We start from the raw sequence: 12,805 nt of genomic DNA, 5'->3' as shown, positions 1-12,805 counted from the left end.
AAAGTTATTTTGTCAACTGAAATACACATCATAGTCCACATCTGTGGCTCGGTACCTTTTCCTCTAAATTTTGATGGTGGCTCATCTTCGAGTCTCCATAAGCAGAAATGTCCTCAGTGAAAAGTGAGATTTTAATAGTTGCAGCTCAAGACAGATTTTGGCCAAAAGTGGGAAAAAAGTGCCATCTTTTTCAGCCTGACAAGCTGATACATTTCTTGAGTAGGCCTCATGTTTTGGAGGTTAGTGTTCGTATTGCACGGCACAAAGTGTCACACATTTCAATGGCATTTAAAAAACTATTTGGTGATTGCAGACTGTGATTAATGGCTTCAAATGGCTCTGAATGCACAGTACTTTTTTGGACAGTAAAAAACTGTGCTCAATTTTAACTGCTTTCCGAGTGTTTTCTTACTGTTGGACTAGTCGACTAGTCTAAATTAAAATTTGTGTTTAATTGATAGGAAATTAGTCACCAGGAACATCCCTAATCCCAGTATTGGACAGTGTTGGCCAAGTTACTCAGGAAGTATAAGTTACTTTTTACTTATTATTCCTAATACAAAAGTAAAGTAATATTACTTTACTTATTACTTGATATCAAAAGTAATTAGTTACATTACTTGTTCTATTACTATATTACTTTTATACCTTGTTGGTAGCCTTGATGTTAAAGCCTTAAAGTTGAACTGCTGATCCAGTGAACTATTATCACTTTTTCTTTTTAACTGTCCAGACATGTCTACCTCTCTGTGTGTGAGGCCTTCAAATTAGATTCCATCAGCACATGTTCTCTCTTGAGAAGCCAAACAAACTCAAAATATCATGATCATCATCTGCCTTTTAATGTGAGCCTCGATTACCCCACACTGAACTTTGCCATCAGCCGAGTCAGCAGCCATTGCAGCCAGTGAGCATCACTTCTGATGTTACCATTGCAGGTGTTTTCCCAAGAAAAGAGACGTTCATCCAATCCAAGGTAAAGGTGAACAACTGTTCAACAATCGATCTACAGTTTGGCATCACTCTTGGACTTTACTGGGTCTGATTCCAGCAGTTTTGAACCGCTGACAGCCGCAGTGTGGACGGCTAACGAAAACTTCGACCCATGTCAGCATTTGCATTTTAACTGTCACTTCCTTGAGTTCAGGAATAAAGGTTAAATTCCCTTTAAGTTATGTCTCCAGATTTGCTGCATCATAAAGAGATCCCAAAAGCTTAAAATCTGTGATTTACAGTCGTGTAATTTTCACCATGCTGATGACATTTACATGATATAAAACAGTGGGAGCATATAAGTAGAACAGGTAGGTGTGCTGGCTTAAAGTGGGTTTACAGTACAGTCAGCTCCATCACAGGAGGGCGTGTGTGTGTGTGTGTGTGTGTGTGTGCTGGCAGAACAAACAGTGTAGTCAATGTGAAGCTAAATCAATAGAGTGCTTTGATGACACTCTAAGCTAATGATTAATATGACAGCCACATGGAAAGTTCCTATTTGGATGAAACAGAACCACAAAAGCACTTCAGCTTCCACACATAAAGGGGCTTAAAAATGTACAAATCAAACACACTTCAACACACACAGATATACATACAGATGGAATGTAAAGTGTATTATTAAGGTGTTGCTCCACGACAAGCTTGTGATTACTTTTTCAACATTTGAAGAAGGGTCTAAGGATGGTGGTGTTGCTAAACCTGTTTCTCAATGATCCATCCATTACTGTGACCCAAAGGTGGATGACAGGGACAGACATTCACAATCTACAGTGGATGTGTGAGACTTAAATGGGTTCTTTACCTGGCAGTGATATTGTGTAGATGTTAACATTTTACTGTTTAATATTTGAGGTCTTGCATTCAGCGAAGCAGCCATTGAATGATTTCTGTCTTACAGGTGGACGTCAAAAGGTGGAAGTTGGGGGACGCTTTCTAGTCTAAAATCCATAACCTCTGATGTCCTTGAGCCGGTATTATTTATATTATTAAATATATATCCTGAAGAGCCATAAAGTGGTGTGGGGGAAAAAACATGAACTGTGATCCATGGTGAGAGACAAATTATTTTTTAATCCAGTTTCCGCAAATCAGGGACATCATGACTTTCTCCCAACAAAAGCTAACATTAGCCACGGAAGCTATGATGCCTGTGTGTTTTCATACAAGGATGTAGTCACACAACAACACGTCTTACTCTTATTCTCTTTGCAGCTGATGAAAGAACCATGAAAGGAGTCGCTGGGTTAACACTTAAAGTAAGAAAATGTTATAAGGGACAGACATGTTGGTAACGTATTTTGTGCAAGACAAGAGATGTAGTTCACTAAGTGGCTTCAGACAAAACTAAAATAAGTCAAACCTACCACAAATTGTGACTTTCTTGTCTTGTAAAATTATGTTTTAAAATTAATAAACATCGTGTGTGAACTCGTGACACAGTTCAAAGATCAAAAAGTAATTTCTCTCTCCCCATAGACTACATTCATATTTTTTCCAAAGTTAGATCCCATGGGGCAAAGTGGAAGAGGTGTGACTTCACCACTCTACTGTGAAACTCACTTTGTCTAACATCCAGCTAATCCAAAAACTGGTCAAAGAGGTGCAGAATGGGTGGAGCTGAGGCATGGCCTCAATTATACATAACTTTAAGACTTCATATAATAAAATAAACAGGTGAGTTATATAAAAACTCACCCCTTGTACAGTTGTCATGAACATGTAAATTACCTCTAGAGACTAAAACTGTGCTGTATATTAATTTTTGTGTAGAATTTTTGTTTTTGTGAGTACAAAAACAAAGGGACTATAATATCTTTATAATATCTTGTTATGAAACCCTGTGTTGTAAATTGATCAATAAATGAACCTTGTCAAAGATCAATTTAAAGCAGTGTCAACAGATTTTGGACAACTGATTATAACTTATTTAAATTTAAGCCAGTGGAACAACTGATTTATTGACTCATCATTTCATCTCTATAGAGAATTGAAATCATTCCTTTCCGGTGCGCCCCATGTGACCTTATGTCAGAAAAATAACTTTGGTCAGTGAATTGTGGCATGAATTACACAGGTGTTTGTCAACTTACAACATAATTTAAAAGAATTAGGATCAATAAATAATATCTCACACCACTGACTACTGTAGATTGTTAGGTTGCATGGTGTGGAGCGTGACTTCACCTCTCCGTTCCTAGTCTTTACTCACCTGCCTGTCCCATCATCAAACACCATCATCATCATCAGCGATCACTCGAAGTAGAGTATGATTGTCCTCCTGTCGGCGGGTCCAGTTGTTTGTTGGGCGGCTGTGAATGCCGATCCGTGATCTGTCCCATCACGCACTAGGAGAAAGGCAGGGAGACACCCTGGACATGCCTAATATCCACAGGTTGACTAACAGACAAACAAAGTCACAGACAAACTTACTAACCATTTAGATTTCACTTTATGTCAACACAAAACCAAGCAAAACATATTTCAGCATATGTCTTTATCATTTATTGAAGTGTGACAGATGTGACTGCTGGGAACAGTTCTGTACTTGTGTTAAGAGCTTTAAGAGTGAAGACGGGTTGTATGGGAAGAGTTTCTTTGAGTGCAGCCTCGTCACAACCTCTCTGAGCTCTGACAGACAGACGACCGCTCTGGCTAATGTCTCACTGATCACCTGTCTGGACAGAGGAGCCATGTTTGGACTCAGCAGTCCTGTTGAGTGAGCGGAATCACGTTGTTTTTGCCCAGTTGGTACTAGAAGTCCACTAATGTCCTGGTTTAGATTCAAGACGCTACTTTTATCACATCCAGACGTCCCTGGTTCATCCTGAGTATCCATGCTCTCTGGATCAGACTCATCAGAGCTACCGTACTCTACGAGGCGAAGCCCAGGCGCCACACTGATCGTTTCCACTGGTGAAACAACCGCCCCGGGCTGGAATCCAACTCGATCTGGCTCAGCTTTACACGTCAGTGAGGCAGTGAGTGACTTCTGCAGTGAAGGCTGACGGTGTGACACGCCGATTCGTCCACACGCTGCGGTGAAGCCCCGCCAGTCAGCTCGAAGGTACTTGAGGTACCGCACAAAGTACTCTAGGAAGCAGGTTTCCGTGGAGATGAGGAAGTCGAGGAGGATGCTGTGGTCGAAGGAGATGCTCTGAAGCAGGAGCAGGAAGTGGCAGTGAGGGTTGCAGCCAGAGGCGCAGGCCGCCTCCAGCATGGCAACATCATCCAAGCCAGAACACAGTCTGCAGGGAGACACGAGCACTTCTCTTAGATCAGTCTGTCACATGACACCAGCTGATTCACTGTTTGGTTTCTCTCCTCTGATTGAAGGGGTGTTAAGGTGAAGTCACACTACACTCGTGTCTTATGAATATTGATTAACATCTGTTCAAGGCCCTGTTCAGACCTGGAATTAACATGTGTCCTGAGTGATCCAATCACAAGTGAACGGATGCCTACTTAAAGGTGCTATATATTACATTTATCCTAGAGGTCACTGTAGGGCACCAGCATTTCAGACCAAAACAAATGCATGCCTCATTTTTTTCAATTAAATTGGTGGAAAAAATGTCACCCAACTCACACTGCTCACAAAACTTAAACTGTAAAACTGTGTATGGATCAAAACTCTGTAACTACATTGCCTATTTCTTGATTAAAATGTTTTCAGAAACACATTTTAGTGACTGTTGTTGTAGTTGTAAAAAGAGAAAGTTTGTAACCAGGCTGCCATCATTTGGCTCTCATATCTAAAAAGGAACCCCAGATCTGTGAAAGATCTCACAAAAAAGATCATTTTAACCTGAACTGAAACACTCTGTAACCATAACCTGATGTTTTCTATCTCAAAACCTGGACCAGCACTGAAATCACCACGTTGTCAATCTCACGAGAGTTCAACAAATCTAAGCTTCCTTTTATAAACACGACTGTTTCCAACAGACACTCAAATCAAACTGTCAGACTAAGCAGTGTGGCTCAATATTCTGACACTACATCACCGATTTAACAGAAACGTATTTTAGTGACTGTTTAGATGTAACACAAGAAAGTTACTCACTAGGTTGCCATGTTGAAAACATGCAGGGATGAGAGGGACTCACATGCACAAGCACGCATGTGTGCATGCTCAAGCATGCAGGTGCACACACACAAGCATGCACACCAGGCCGTGCACGTTTTATACATTAAGTAGGCAAAATATGGTTATGTCTTTCATTGTGAAAAAAACACAAAAAACTGTGCTTAAATCATGTGTAAGAACATTTTATGCACAAATCTGGGATTCATCAGTATTTTCTCATGTCAATTGTAGAACAGTTTCAGACCATGAGTACGCACAAATGATGACAGCCCACAGCAACACCTGAATCTGTCTGAATGTGATGTCACAACTACTTCACTACTTTCTCCATGATACTCTTCTGTGCAACCGTATGTCCTCATATAGAGAAATGGGAACATGGCAGTATGCAGATTGCAGACCTCAGGGACGAGCCTGTCAGTTCAGAATGAACTAACACACACAGGATGGTAAGAATAGAACTGACCAGAAATTTGGCTAGCAAACTTATTTTGTGAACATTTCTACACACATTAGTGAATGATTGAATGATGACTGTGTCTGTGTCTCAGCAAGCCACCGCTTAAAATTAACAATGCATATTCTTAATCAGTTGTGCCTTCTTGTAAAGTCGGCATTAAATGCAGCACATTAAATTGTTTCTTTTCTTGTAAAAATACATTGTGTTGCTGCGAGGAGCAGACAGCAGACTTTTACTCTCTCTGACTTTCATCAATGCTTTTCTTCATTCATCTGTGATGTGAAAACACAATTTCCACACAGTCAGGAAAAGTCAAAGTGTGCATTGTCCTGGTCATAGTTCAGTTATAAAATCCCAGGCCACAGAGCTTAATACTGTGTGTTTAGTTTGTGTTTAATTACCGTTTCTGTAAATGGAGTCTGGTGGCTTTGACAAGAGGGATTTAGGCTAATTGTCTGTTTTTGGTTAAACAAAAAGGATCTTGTCTGATCTATCTCTGCAGGGATCTTTTCCATAATGTTGTCAGACACTTAGAAAAACAACCTGAGCCTCTCAGTGGCAAAACAGACACTTTCAGTACTTTGACGGTGCACAGTTGCACAGAAGGATTACACCGCAGCCCATTTTGCCGGCTGCAGCCGTCTCACTCAATCCTGGACCAATTTCAAAACCTGTTGTCTGCATTAATCACTTAGACACAAAAACATGGGAAAATAGCAAAGTTAAATAGTGAAGTTAATTAAGCCCAGTAAATGAAAGTCCATATGCAAAATACAAAATGGGGTTTGTAGAAGCGAGGTCAGTAAACTGCTAAATCCTGGTGTCTGTTGAAAAATGTCAGTAATTTAACGAAGGTATCCACGCTGCCAGCTGTGTGCTGGATTTTGCAGAGTCTGAGGTGTCTGATCCTCTGGCAACGAGTTAATCTGAACAGGAGGAAACACAGCTGAACATAATCCACTGAAAACACTGAGGGTGCTTCTATCCAGAATTAAGAAGACAACCTCCTGTCGCCCCCTTTTATCTGATCATTCACTTTAGATGTGATGTTTCTTGTTTTAAATGCTTTATGAAACTGCTAAATTTGGTTGAACTGTATATTTCAGGGTTACTTTGGAAAGGGTCTTTACATGTGTAAATGCTATTTAAAAGGATTTTCCACCACAATATGAAAGAAATCATGCATTCTGGACAACTGGGACAAAACTGTATTTTGAGGGGATTCTGAGTTTTTACTCTTCAGCTATGCTGGAAAATATATTTTAAAAGATCAAAATCTTGCCTATTGAACCTTGTAATGGGGAAACCTCCTAGTGATTATATTTCTTATTAAATGTAGCTGACAGAGTTGACAAAATGTTAAATTTTTTCATTTCACAGCATACTGTAGCTGTAGTGAGCAGCCATTTTATTTTCAAAGTGTCTCAGAGTTCTCTTAATGTTAATCAAAGTACAAATAATATTTTTAAACCATAATTCTTATTTAGCTTTGATTTAGAAGGGCTACAGAGTTGACATGTTATGGTTGAGACAGTCATTACAGTATGGGTAAACCTTTTTATGCCTGATTAAATCAAGGTTTTGTAAAAAAAAAAAAAAAAAAAGTCTCGCAAGGTTGACAGAAATCTTGGAAACAACTTTTAAAAGACAGCATTTTCATAAAAAAGGTTTTAAACAAAGATGATGAATAGCACAGTTTTACACCTATATTATCAGTAGGTATTGTTAGTTTTAGATTTTGAAGGCTTTTAACATTTTTTTTATTGTGTCCTCAAGGACGAGAGTGTTTTCTGGCACAGAGCAAGTTTAGAAATGAAAAAAAAAACTTAAAGCAGACCATAACATTTAATAAATTACATATAGTTCATATATATAAATCCTTAAATAATAAATATTCACTCAAAAACATAGAATTAGACTGTTGGTATTGATCATTTTAAAGTTAGAAATCCAAACATTTTTGTCCCGTTAACTCACGTTGTTGACAATGAATGAGACAGATGTCTCTGTGTGTGTGTGTTGTACCTGTGATGGAGGAATACAGACAGCAAAGCTTTGGCGGCCTCCATCATGTCGTCGTCCTGTTCTCCAAACAGCAGGCTGACCCAGCAGCAGAGGTGAGTGACCTGCATCAGATGGACACTGGTCCTCTTCAGGAAGCCCCACAGACTCTGGAGATACCCATAAACCTCTGTGGCACCGTCCACTCCTGCTGAGAGAGGACACAGGGACGGAATCAGCAAGGCAACTTAACTCAGATGTGGCAGGAGTGCCCCCTGCTGTGGAAGCACAGTAATACAGGCTGTTTAGAATTCCTCTTCTTACTACAGAGAGCTCTTAATTCATCATTTAACAAAAACCACTGAAACCTGTGACAACATTGACTTATCATCACCTTTCAATAGAGCAAACTTGTTAGCAAACAGCTGCTAATTTGCTCATCCAGCAGTCACAGTGAAACCTGGTGAATGTAATATTTCTAATCCAGTCTTTCTTTCTTGCAGCTCTGTTGTTGCTCCTGAGAGAAATATCTGGTTCTTTGGCTGCTAAATGCTCCTCCATATTCACTAACTAGCTACTGTAACTGTGTGTGTCTGCTGTTTGGTGCAGAGCCAGCAGTGTGCAGTTAGTTTGTAGAACTTTTTACTTCTTTTAATTCTTGCAAATTTAAAACTTTATAATCTCAGAAAATGTTCAAGCTTTTTCTTGCAAATTTGTGAGTTTTCCTCATAAATGTACCAATATGATCCCAGGGAATAATCAAGTGATTTCCTTGTAAATTTACAACTTTAATCTTAGAAATTAAAAAGTTTCTTCTCAGAATATTGCCCCCCTCCCTCAGCTGTTTGTAATGGCCCCACTTCGCATCATAAAATCATCCTGACAAATGAGTTCACTTCAGACTCGATGCTTTCAAGCACCGACTCTTTCAAACAATCCAGCATGAAACACAACACATACAGTTTGTACTGTATGTGTGCTGGAGTTCATCATGGATCCTCACCTGTTCCAGCAGCAGTCTGGATGTGAAGCTCCATGGACTTGAGCAGCAGCAGGCTGACAGCTCTGAGCATCACACAGTCTGCTCTCTGACCTTCATCACCTCTGATGTGTCTGGTCCCCCCAAAGAAAGAGGCAGACTCCACCTGAACACCGTGTAACCAATCAGCAGCCACTGCTGTTAACACACTGTGAGCCAGCGCACTCATATCAGAGCTGAAGAGTTCATATTTGAGCCCAGTGAGCAGCTCTCCTCCTACAGTCCAGTCCTCTCCAGCCTTCTGCAGCATGGCTCTCTTCAGCAGCAGCATCGCTCGCTTCTTGACAAAATACAGCGAGGAGCAGCTGACTGCCGTCAGGAGAGCTGAGGAGTGAGTGTAGACGAGTCTCTGACTCTGCAGACACACACCAGCTCCACACGTCACACAGGACGCAGTCAGGACCTCCAGCAGGTCCAGCAGGAGACAGAAAGTTGTTCCCCAGTCTCTGCTGCTAAGATCCATCAAACGCTGCGCCGCCTCTGGTCTCTCTTCAGGGAGAAACTTTGAACATAAAACAGTCAGGCTGGAGTCAAAAGCTGCCACAAGTTTCCCAACGAGGTCTGATGGAAGAAAACACACATTCACAATGAGAGATCAGACACAACAACACAACAAAATCACACTGCAAGCAACCTGTTGCTCTTAGCTCATTTCAAACTATTCTGAACTACAATCTTAAAGTCCACGTAAAGCAACAATAAACATATGTTTTGAGTTTGTCACACCACAGAGACATCTGCTATTAACCACCCAGACAAATTTGAATGATTAAAAAAATCTCTAAGTGTATAAAATCATGAGAAAATGAGCAGTTTTCTCTGAAACACTGGGGGTGTGTCTGCTCCGCTGTCTCACTGTCAAACACCACTATGACCTGAAAACAACCTAAAATATGGACACTCCATCATATTTGCTTCGTGTTGGACATGTCCAGACATATTTCAGCCACCTGAGCCAGAGGACGGTGACAGGATGGTATTTTTAACAATTTTTCTAAAAACCTAAACACAGATTAGACCTTTTTTAAGTCAGTGTTCATGGAAAACATGAGCAGTTTTGATCACATTCTCAGTCCAGTCAGCAGGTTTAACAGCTTGCAGCCATAGACGCTGCAGTGGAATATCAATTCTGACATACTGTATATGCAATGACCAGACATTTTGGTGATTGTAGTGCTGGTAAAATGTTTAATTAAACATTTGCAGCTTTATAACTTGTCTGGATGACTGGGATTGTTGTTTTGAAAGGATTTCATTAGAGTATTTTTCTAACTGGCTTTGTTATACCTAGATGTGTATTACATGGTGGATGTGTGATGAATTATGGGTATTTATGATGGTGACTGTATGAGAAGGAGTCTGTGGAGGAGCCAGGAGCTCGTAACTTCACATAATAACGCAAATAAAACCTCAAATGGGAGCTTTTTTGTCTGCTTTTTTGTCCCTCTCTGTTCAGCAGCTGTGTTCTAACATGTATAATGTGAATAAGAAAATCTAGAAATTCCCTTTAAACAGACTGTTTGAACAATTAAATTCACTCATCATCTATCAAATTCAATCTTGAGGCCTACATCAGTCAAAGTTTTGTTCAAATTGTGTGCAGAACGGAAATATTGTATAGAGTATATGGCTGGCAGTTTTTTAACCTGCTGAAGTAAATGTGCTGATATTACCTAAAGGCTGCTGCAACTTTTATTTGCTAGTCTGTGTAGCTCCTCACTTGCCACGTTCAGCTTCGCCTGCTCCTTCACACTTGTTTTTGCTATAAATTTGACCATAGCCTCTCTGCTCCTCACATTTTCTTGTGCTCTCTGTACCCTGGCTTTTATTTTCTGAGCCCATCATTTTTGACGAAACATTTTAAGTAAGTAAAATGTACCCATTGATGGGTCAACCATGGAGCTTTGCATGAGCCCCTGCTATGTCTTGGGTCCCAACAGCAGGCCTGCATGTAGAAGACATGAAGGTGGCTGCAAAGCTTGCAAAAAACATGAAAGATCCTCTCTAGAGTTAGTGTTTGATTTCTTGTAATCCCCCCGCCCCCCAAAAAATTGGACATATTGGACCTTTAAGAGGCTTTAAAACTGGGTTGAGTTACTAGTTTGCAACTTGATGAGTCAATTCAATTCAATATGTTTTTGTGAGATAATAAAATACTAAGATAATTGGGAGTTTGGCTGACATTCAGAGCCAAGCTATATGAACACACAGCTGCTGCTCACAGTGTGAATGCACAAAAGTAAGTGTTTTTACCTCGCTGAGCTGCTTTAAGAAGTCTTTTTAAGACCTCAGTCAGAGACCACAGACAGGCGTCCAGTTCAGGACCAGGGCCTGAGCTGTGAAACACCTGAACACATCTCTGCTCCCACACAGGACTGATGGTACCCTGAGAAATCAAAGGATAATCATATTTAATGTTATAACATATGTCAGTGTGTTGCTATACAAAGCTAGCTGATTGCACACACTGCCACTCACTGACACAGTGTCAGTAACTTCATGCCGTTTCTATGAGAAAGAACCCTGATTAGACTTCCTGTGATGTTATAATATGCACACAGAGCTCAGTCTTTCCTAGATTTTCTAGATGTGTGACTGATGATTTTCATTTTGGATTAAGTAATCATTTAGTCTAAAAAAATAAATGTTCAAATTGCTTCTTTTGTACAACCAACAATCCAAAACCCATCAACATTTCCAAAACTTAAGTTTGTGACCTAAAATGGGTCACAGACCACATGGGCCTGTTTTTATTGGGATGCAAAACAACAGAGTAAAATGCATAAAAATATTATGATATGAGAATTCATTTAGCCTAATTAAGATGTGCATAGATAGAAGATGTGCATTCCTTTTTGCTATGCCAGAGTGTCTGGCTCAGAAGCTGTGTACATTAAATTGTTAGCTGCTTTTAACGTTTTGACATTCTGTCCCCCGACTTGTGGGCTTGTAGGGAGACATGAAATTTCTTTTTTGGGTCTCAAACTTAAAAAATCCTACCCCTGACAAAGACTGTTTATCATAGATGACAAAGAAAAGCATAAAGTCCATCAATTTCCTACATGAAACTGCCCACAACAAGATGTGTGGATTATTCTGAGTTGCCAGGTTATGATTCCTGGAAAGATGGTTACTGCTGTTGAATTTTTAAATGTTTTCTATTTTTCTCTTTTCCTGCTTTGGACACTACAAGTCATCTAGTTCCACTTATATTGGAGAGAAGGCAGACATCTTCACAGCTGATATCTTCAAAACTCTGCAGCTCAAAATCTAGATGGAAAAATAGCACTACAGGTAAGAGGAATAAGATGTAATGTGTAATGTAATATTTTTGGTTTGGGGGTGAACTGTCCTTTAAAGATAAAATAGAAAGATTGTATGTATAAATTAAGTAACTGAACAAGTTCTCTGTGCAAACTTGACTCAGTGTCTTTAAAATGTCCCTGAGAACTCACAGATTCATGCAGATGATAGAAGACACATGCTGATACACTCTTGGCAGCCAGATGTGAGACGATCTGGTCCTCAGACTGGAACTGGTGGAGCTGTGGAACAGTGTTAGATGTAAATGTTTATCATGTTAACATTCATTTGTGGTTTTACTCAGCAGGACGAGGAGAGTGGGCCACTCACAAGTACTGACATGACATCCATGTCCTGAAACAACACCCTGTGGATGTCCAGGCCTCCAGCTGAGGCGACAGCTGGAGGCAGGCTCTGCTGAGACGTCAGGCTGGAGGTGATCTTCTCCACCAGAGTCACACTGATGTAGGTCAGCTCCACGCTGTTGTCATGGTAATGCTCTCTGTCCTCACCTGGCAGTCCACCACACACCCCGGAGAATATCAAACTGGCTACCTCCGCAGCACTTTGTCTGGGACCCGATGAGGTCTGCAAAGACCTGTACACATCTGTGAGACGATCAAAGCGCTCTCTGATAGAGGATGTGTCCCTGCAGCTCTCTGCTGTGTGCTCATGCTGCTCCATCACACGCTGCTGCTGACTCTTCCGTACGGACCTGCCATGTGATACACACGGAAGCAGCACTACAACAAATAGGTCAACAAGCTCAGCCAAGTCACCGAGAGTGAACAAAATCAGACCGGAGGCGAGCCAAATGAGCCTTCAAAATAAAGTAAATTTCAACTCGTTCCATCCTGGAGGACTAAATCTCAATATATAAACACTAGATTTATGACAGAACACATGGACTGACGCTTAA

At 40.5% G+C, this 12,805-nt stretch overlaps 1 protein-coding gene across 1 annotated transcript; it reads right to left on the bottom strand.

The window, feature by feature from the left end:
* Nucleotides 1-3,442: 3,442 nt before the first annotated feature.
* lins1 (lines homolog 1) lies at nt 3,443-12,607 on the bottom strand. Its single transcript, XM_084722166.1, has 6 exons — nt 12,217-12,607; nt 12,039-12,128; nt 10,837-10,969; nt 8,548-9,144; nt 7,569-7,755; nt 3,443-4,241 (listed from the first exon to the last, which is right to left on the bottom strand). Exons 1-6 carry the CDS (start codon nt 12,568-12,570, stop codon nt 3,494-3,496), a joined length of 2,109 nt encoding a protein of 702 aa, XP_084578292.1. The 5' UTR covers nt 12,571-12,607; the 3' UTR covers nt 3,443-3,493.
* Nucleotides 12,608-12,805: the final 198 nt, after the last annotated feature.

This window comes from Lutjanus erythropterus, chromosome 1 (assembly GCF_056507025.1).
Source record: "Lutjanus erythropterus isolate fLutEry1 chromosome 1, fLutEry1.hap2, whole genome shotgun sequence".
Lineage (NCBI taxonomy): Eukaryota > Metazoa > Chordata > Actinopteri > Lutjaniformes > Lutjanidae > Lutjanus > Lutjanus erythropterus.
The sequence above is the reverse complement of the archived record's forward strand: the minus strand, read 5'-3'. Positions and strand labels throughout refer to the sequence as shown.

What these genes read in the sequence shown, in the direction of transcription:
- lins1 (XM_084722166.1), bottom strand. Translation starts at nt 12,570, where the DNA reads ATGGAGCAGCATGAGCACACAGCAGAGAGCTGCAGGGACACATCCTCT. An exon ending in TGGATGTCATGTCAGTACTT is followed by an intron (nt 12,129 to 12,216) that starts GTGAGTGGCCCA and finishes ACTGTTCCACAG; the next exon opens with CTCCACCAGTTCCAGTCTGA. An exon ending in TCTTAAAGCAGCTCAGCGAG is followed by an intron (nt 9,145 to 10,836) that starts GTAAAAACACTT and finishes TTCTTCCATCAG; the next exon opens with ACCTCGTTGGGAAACTTGTG.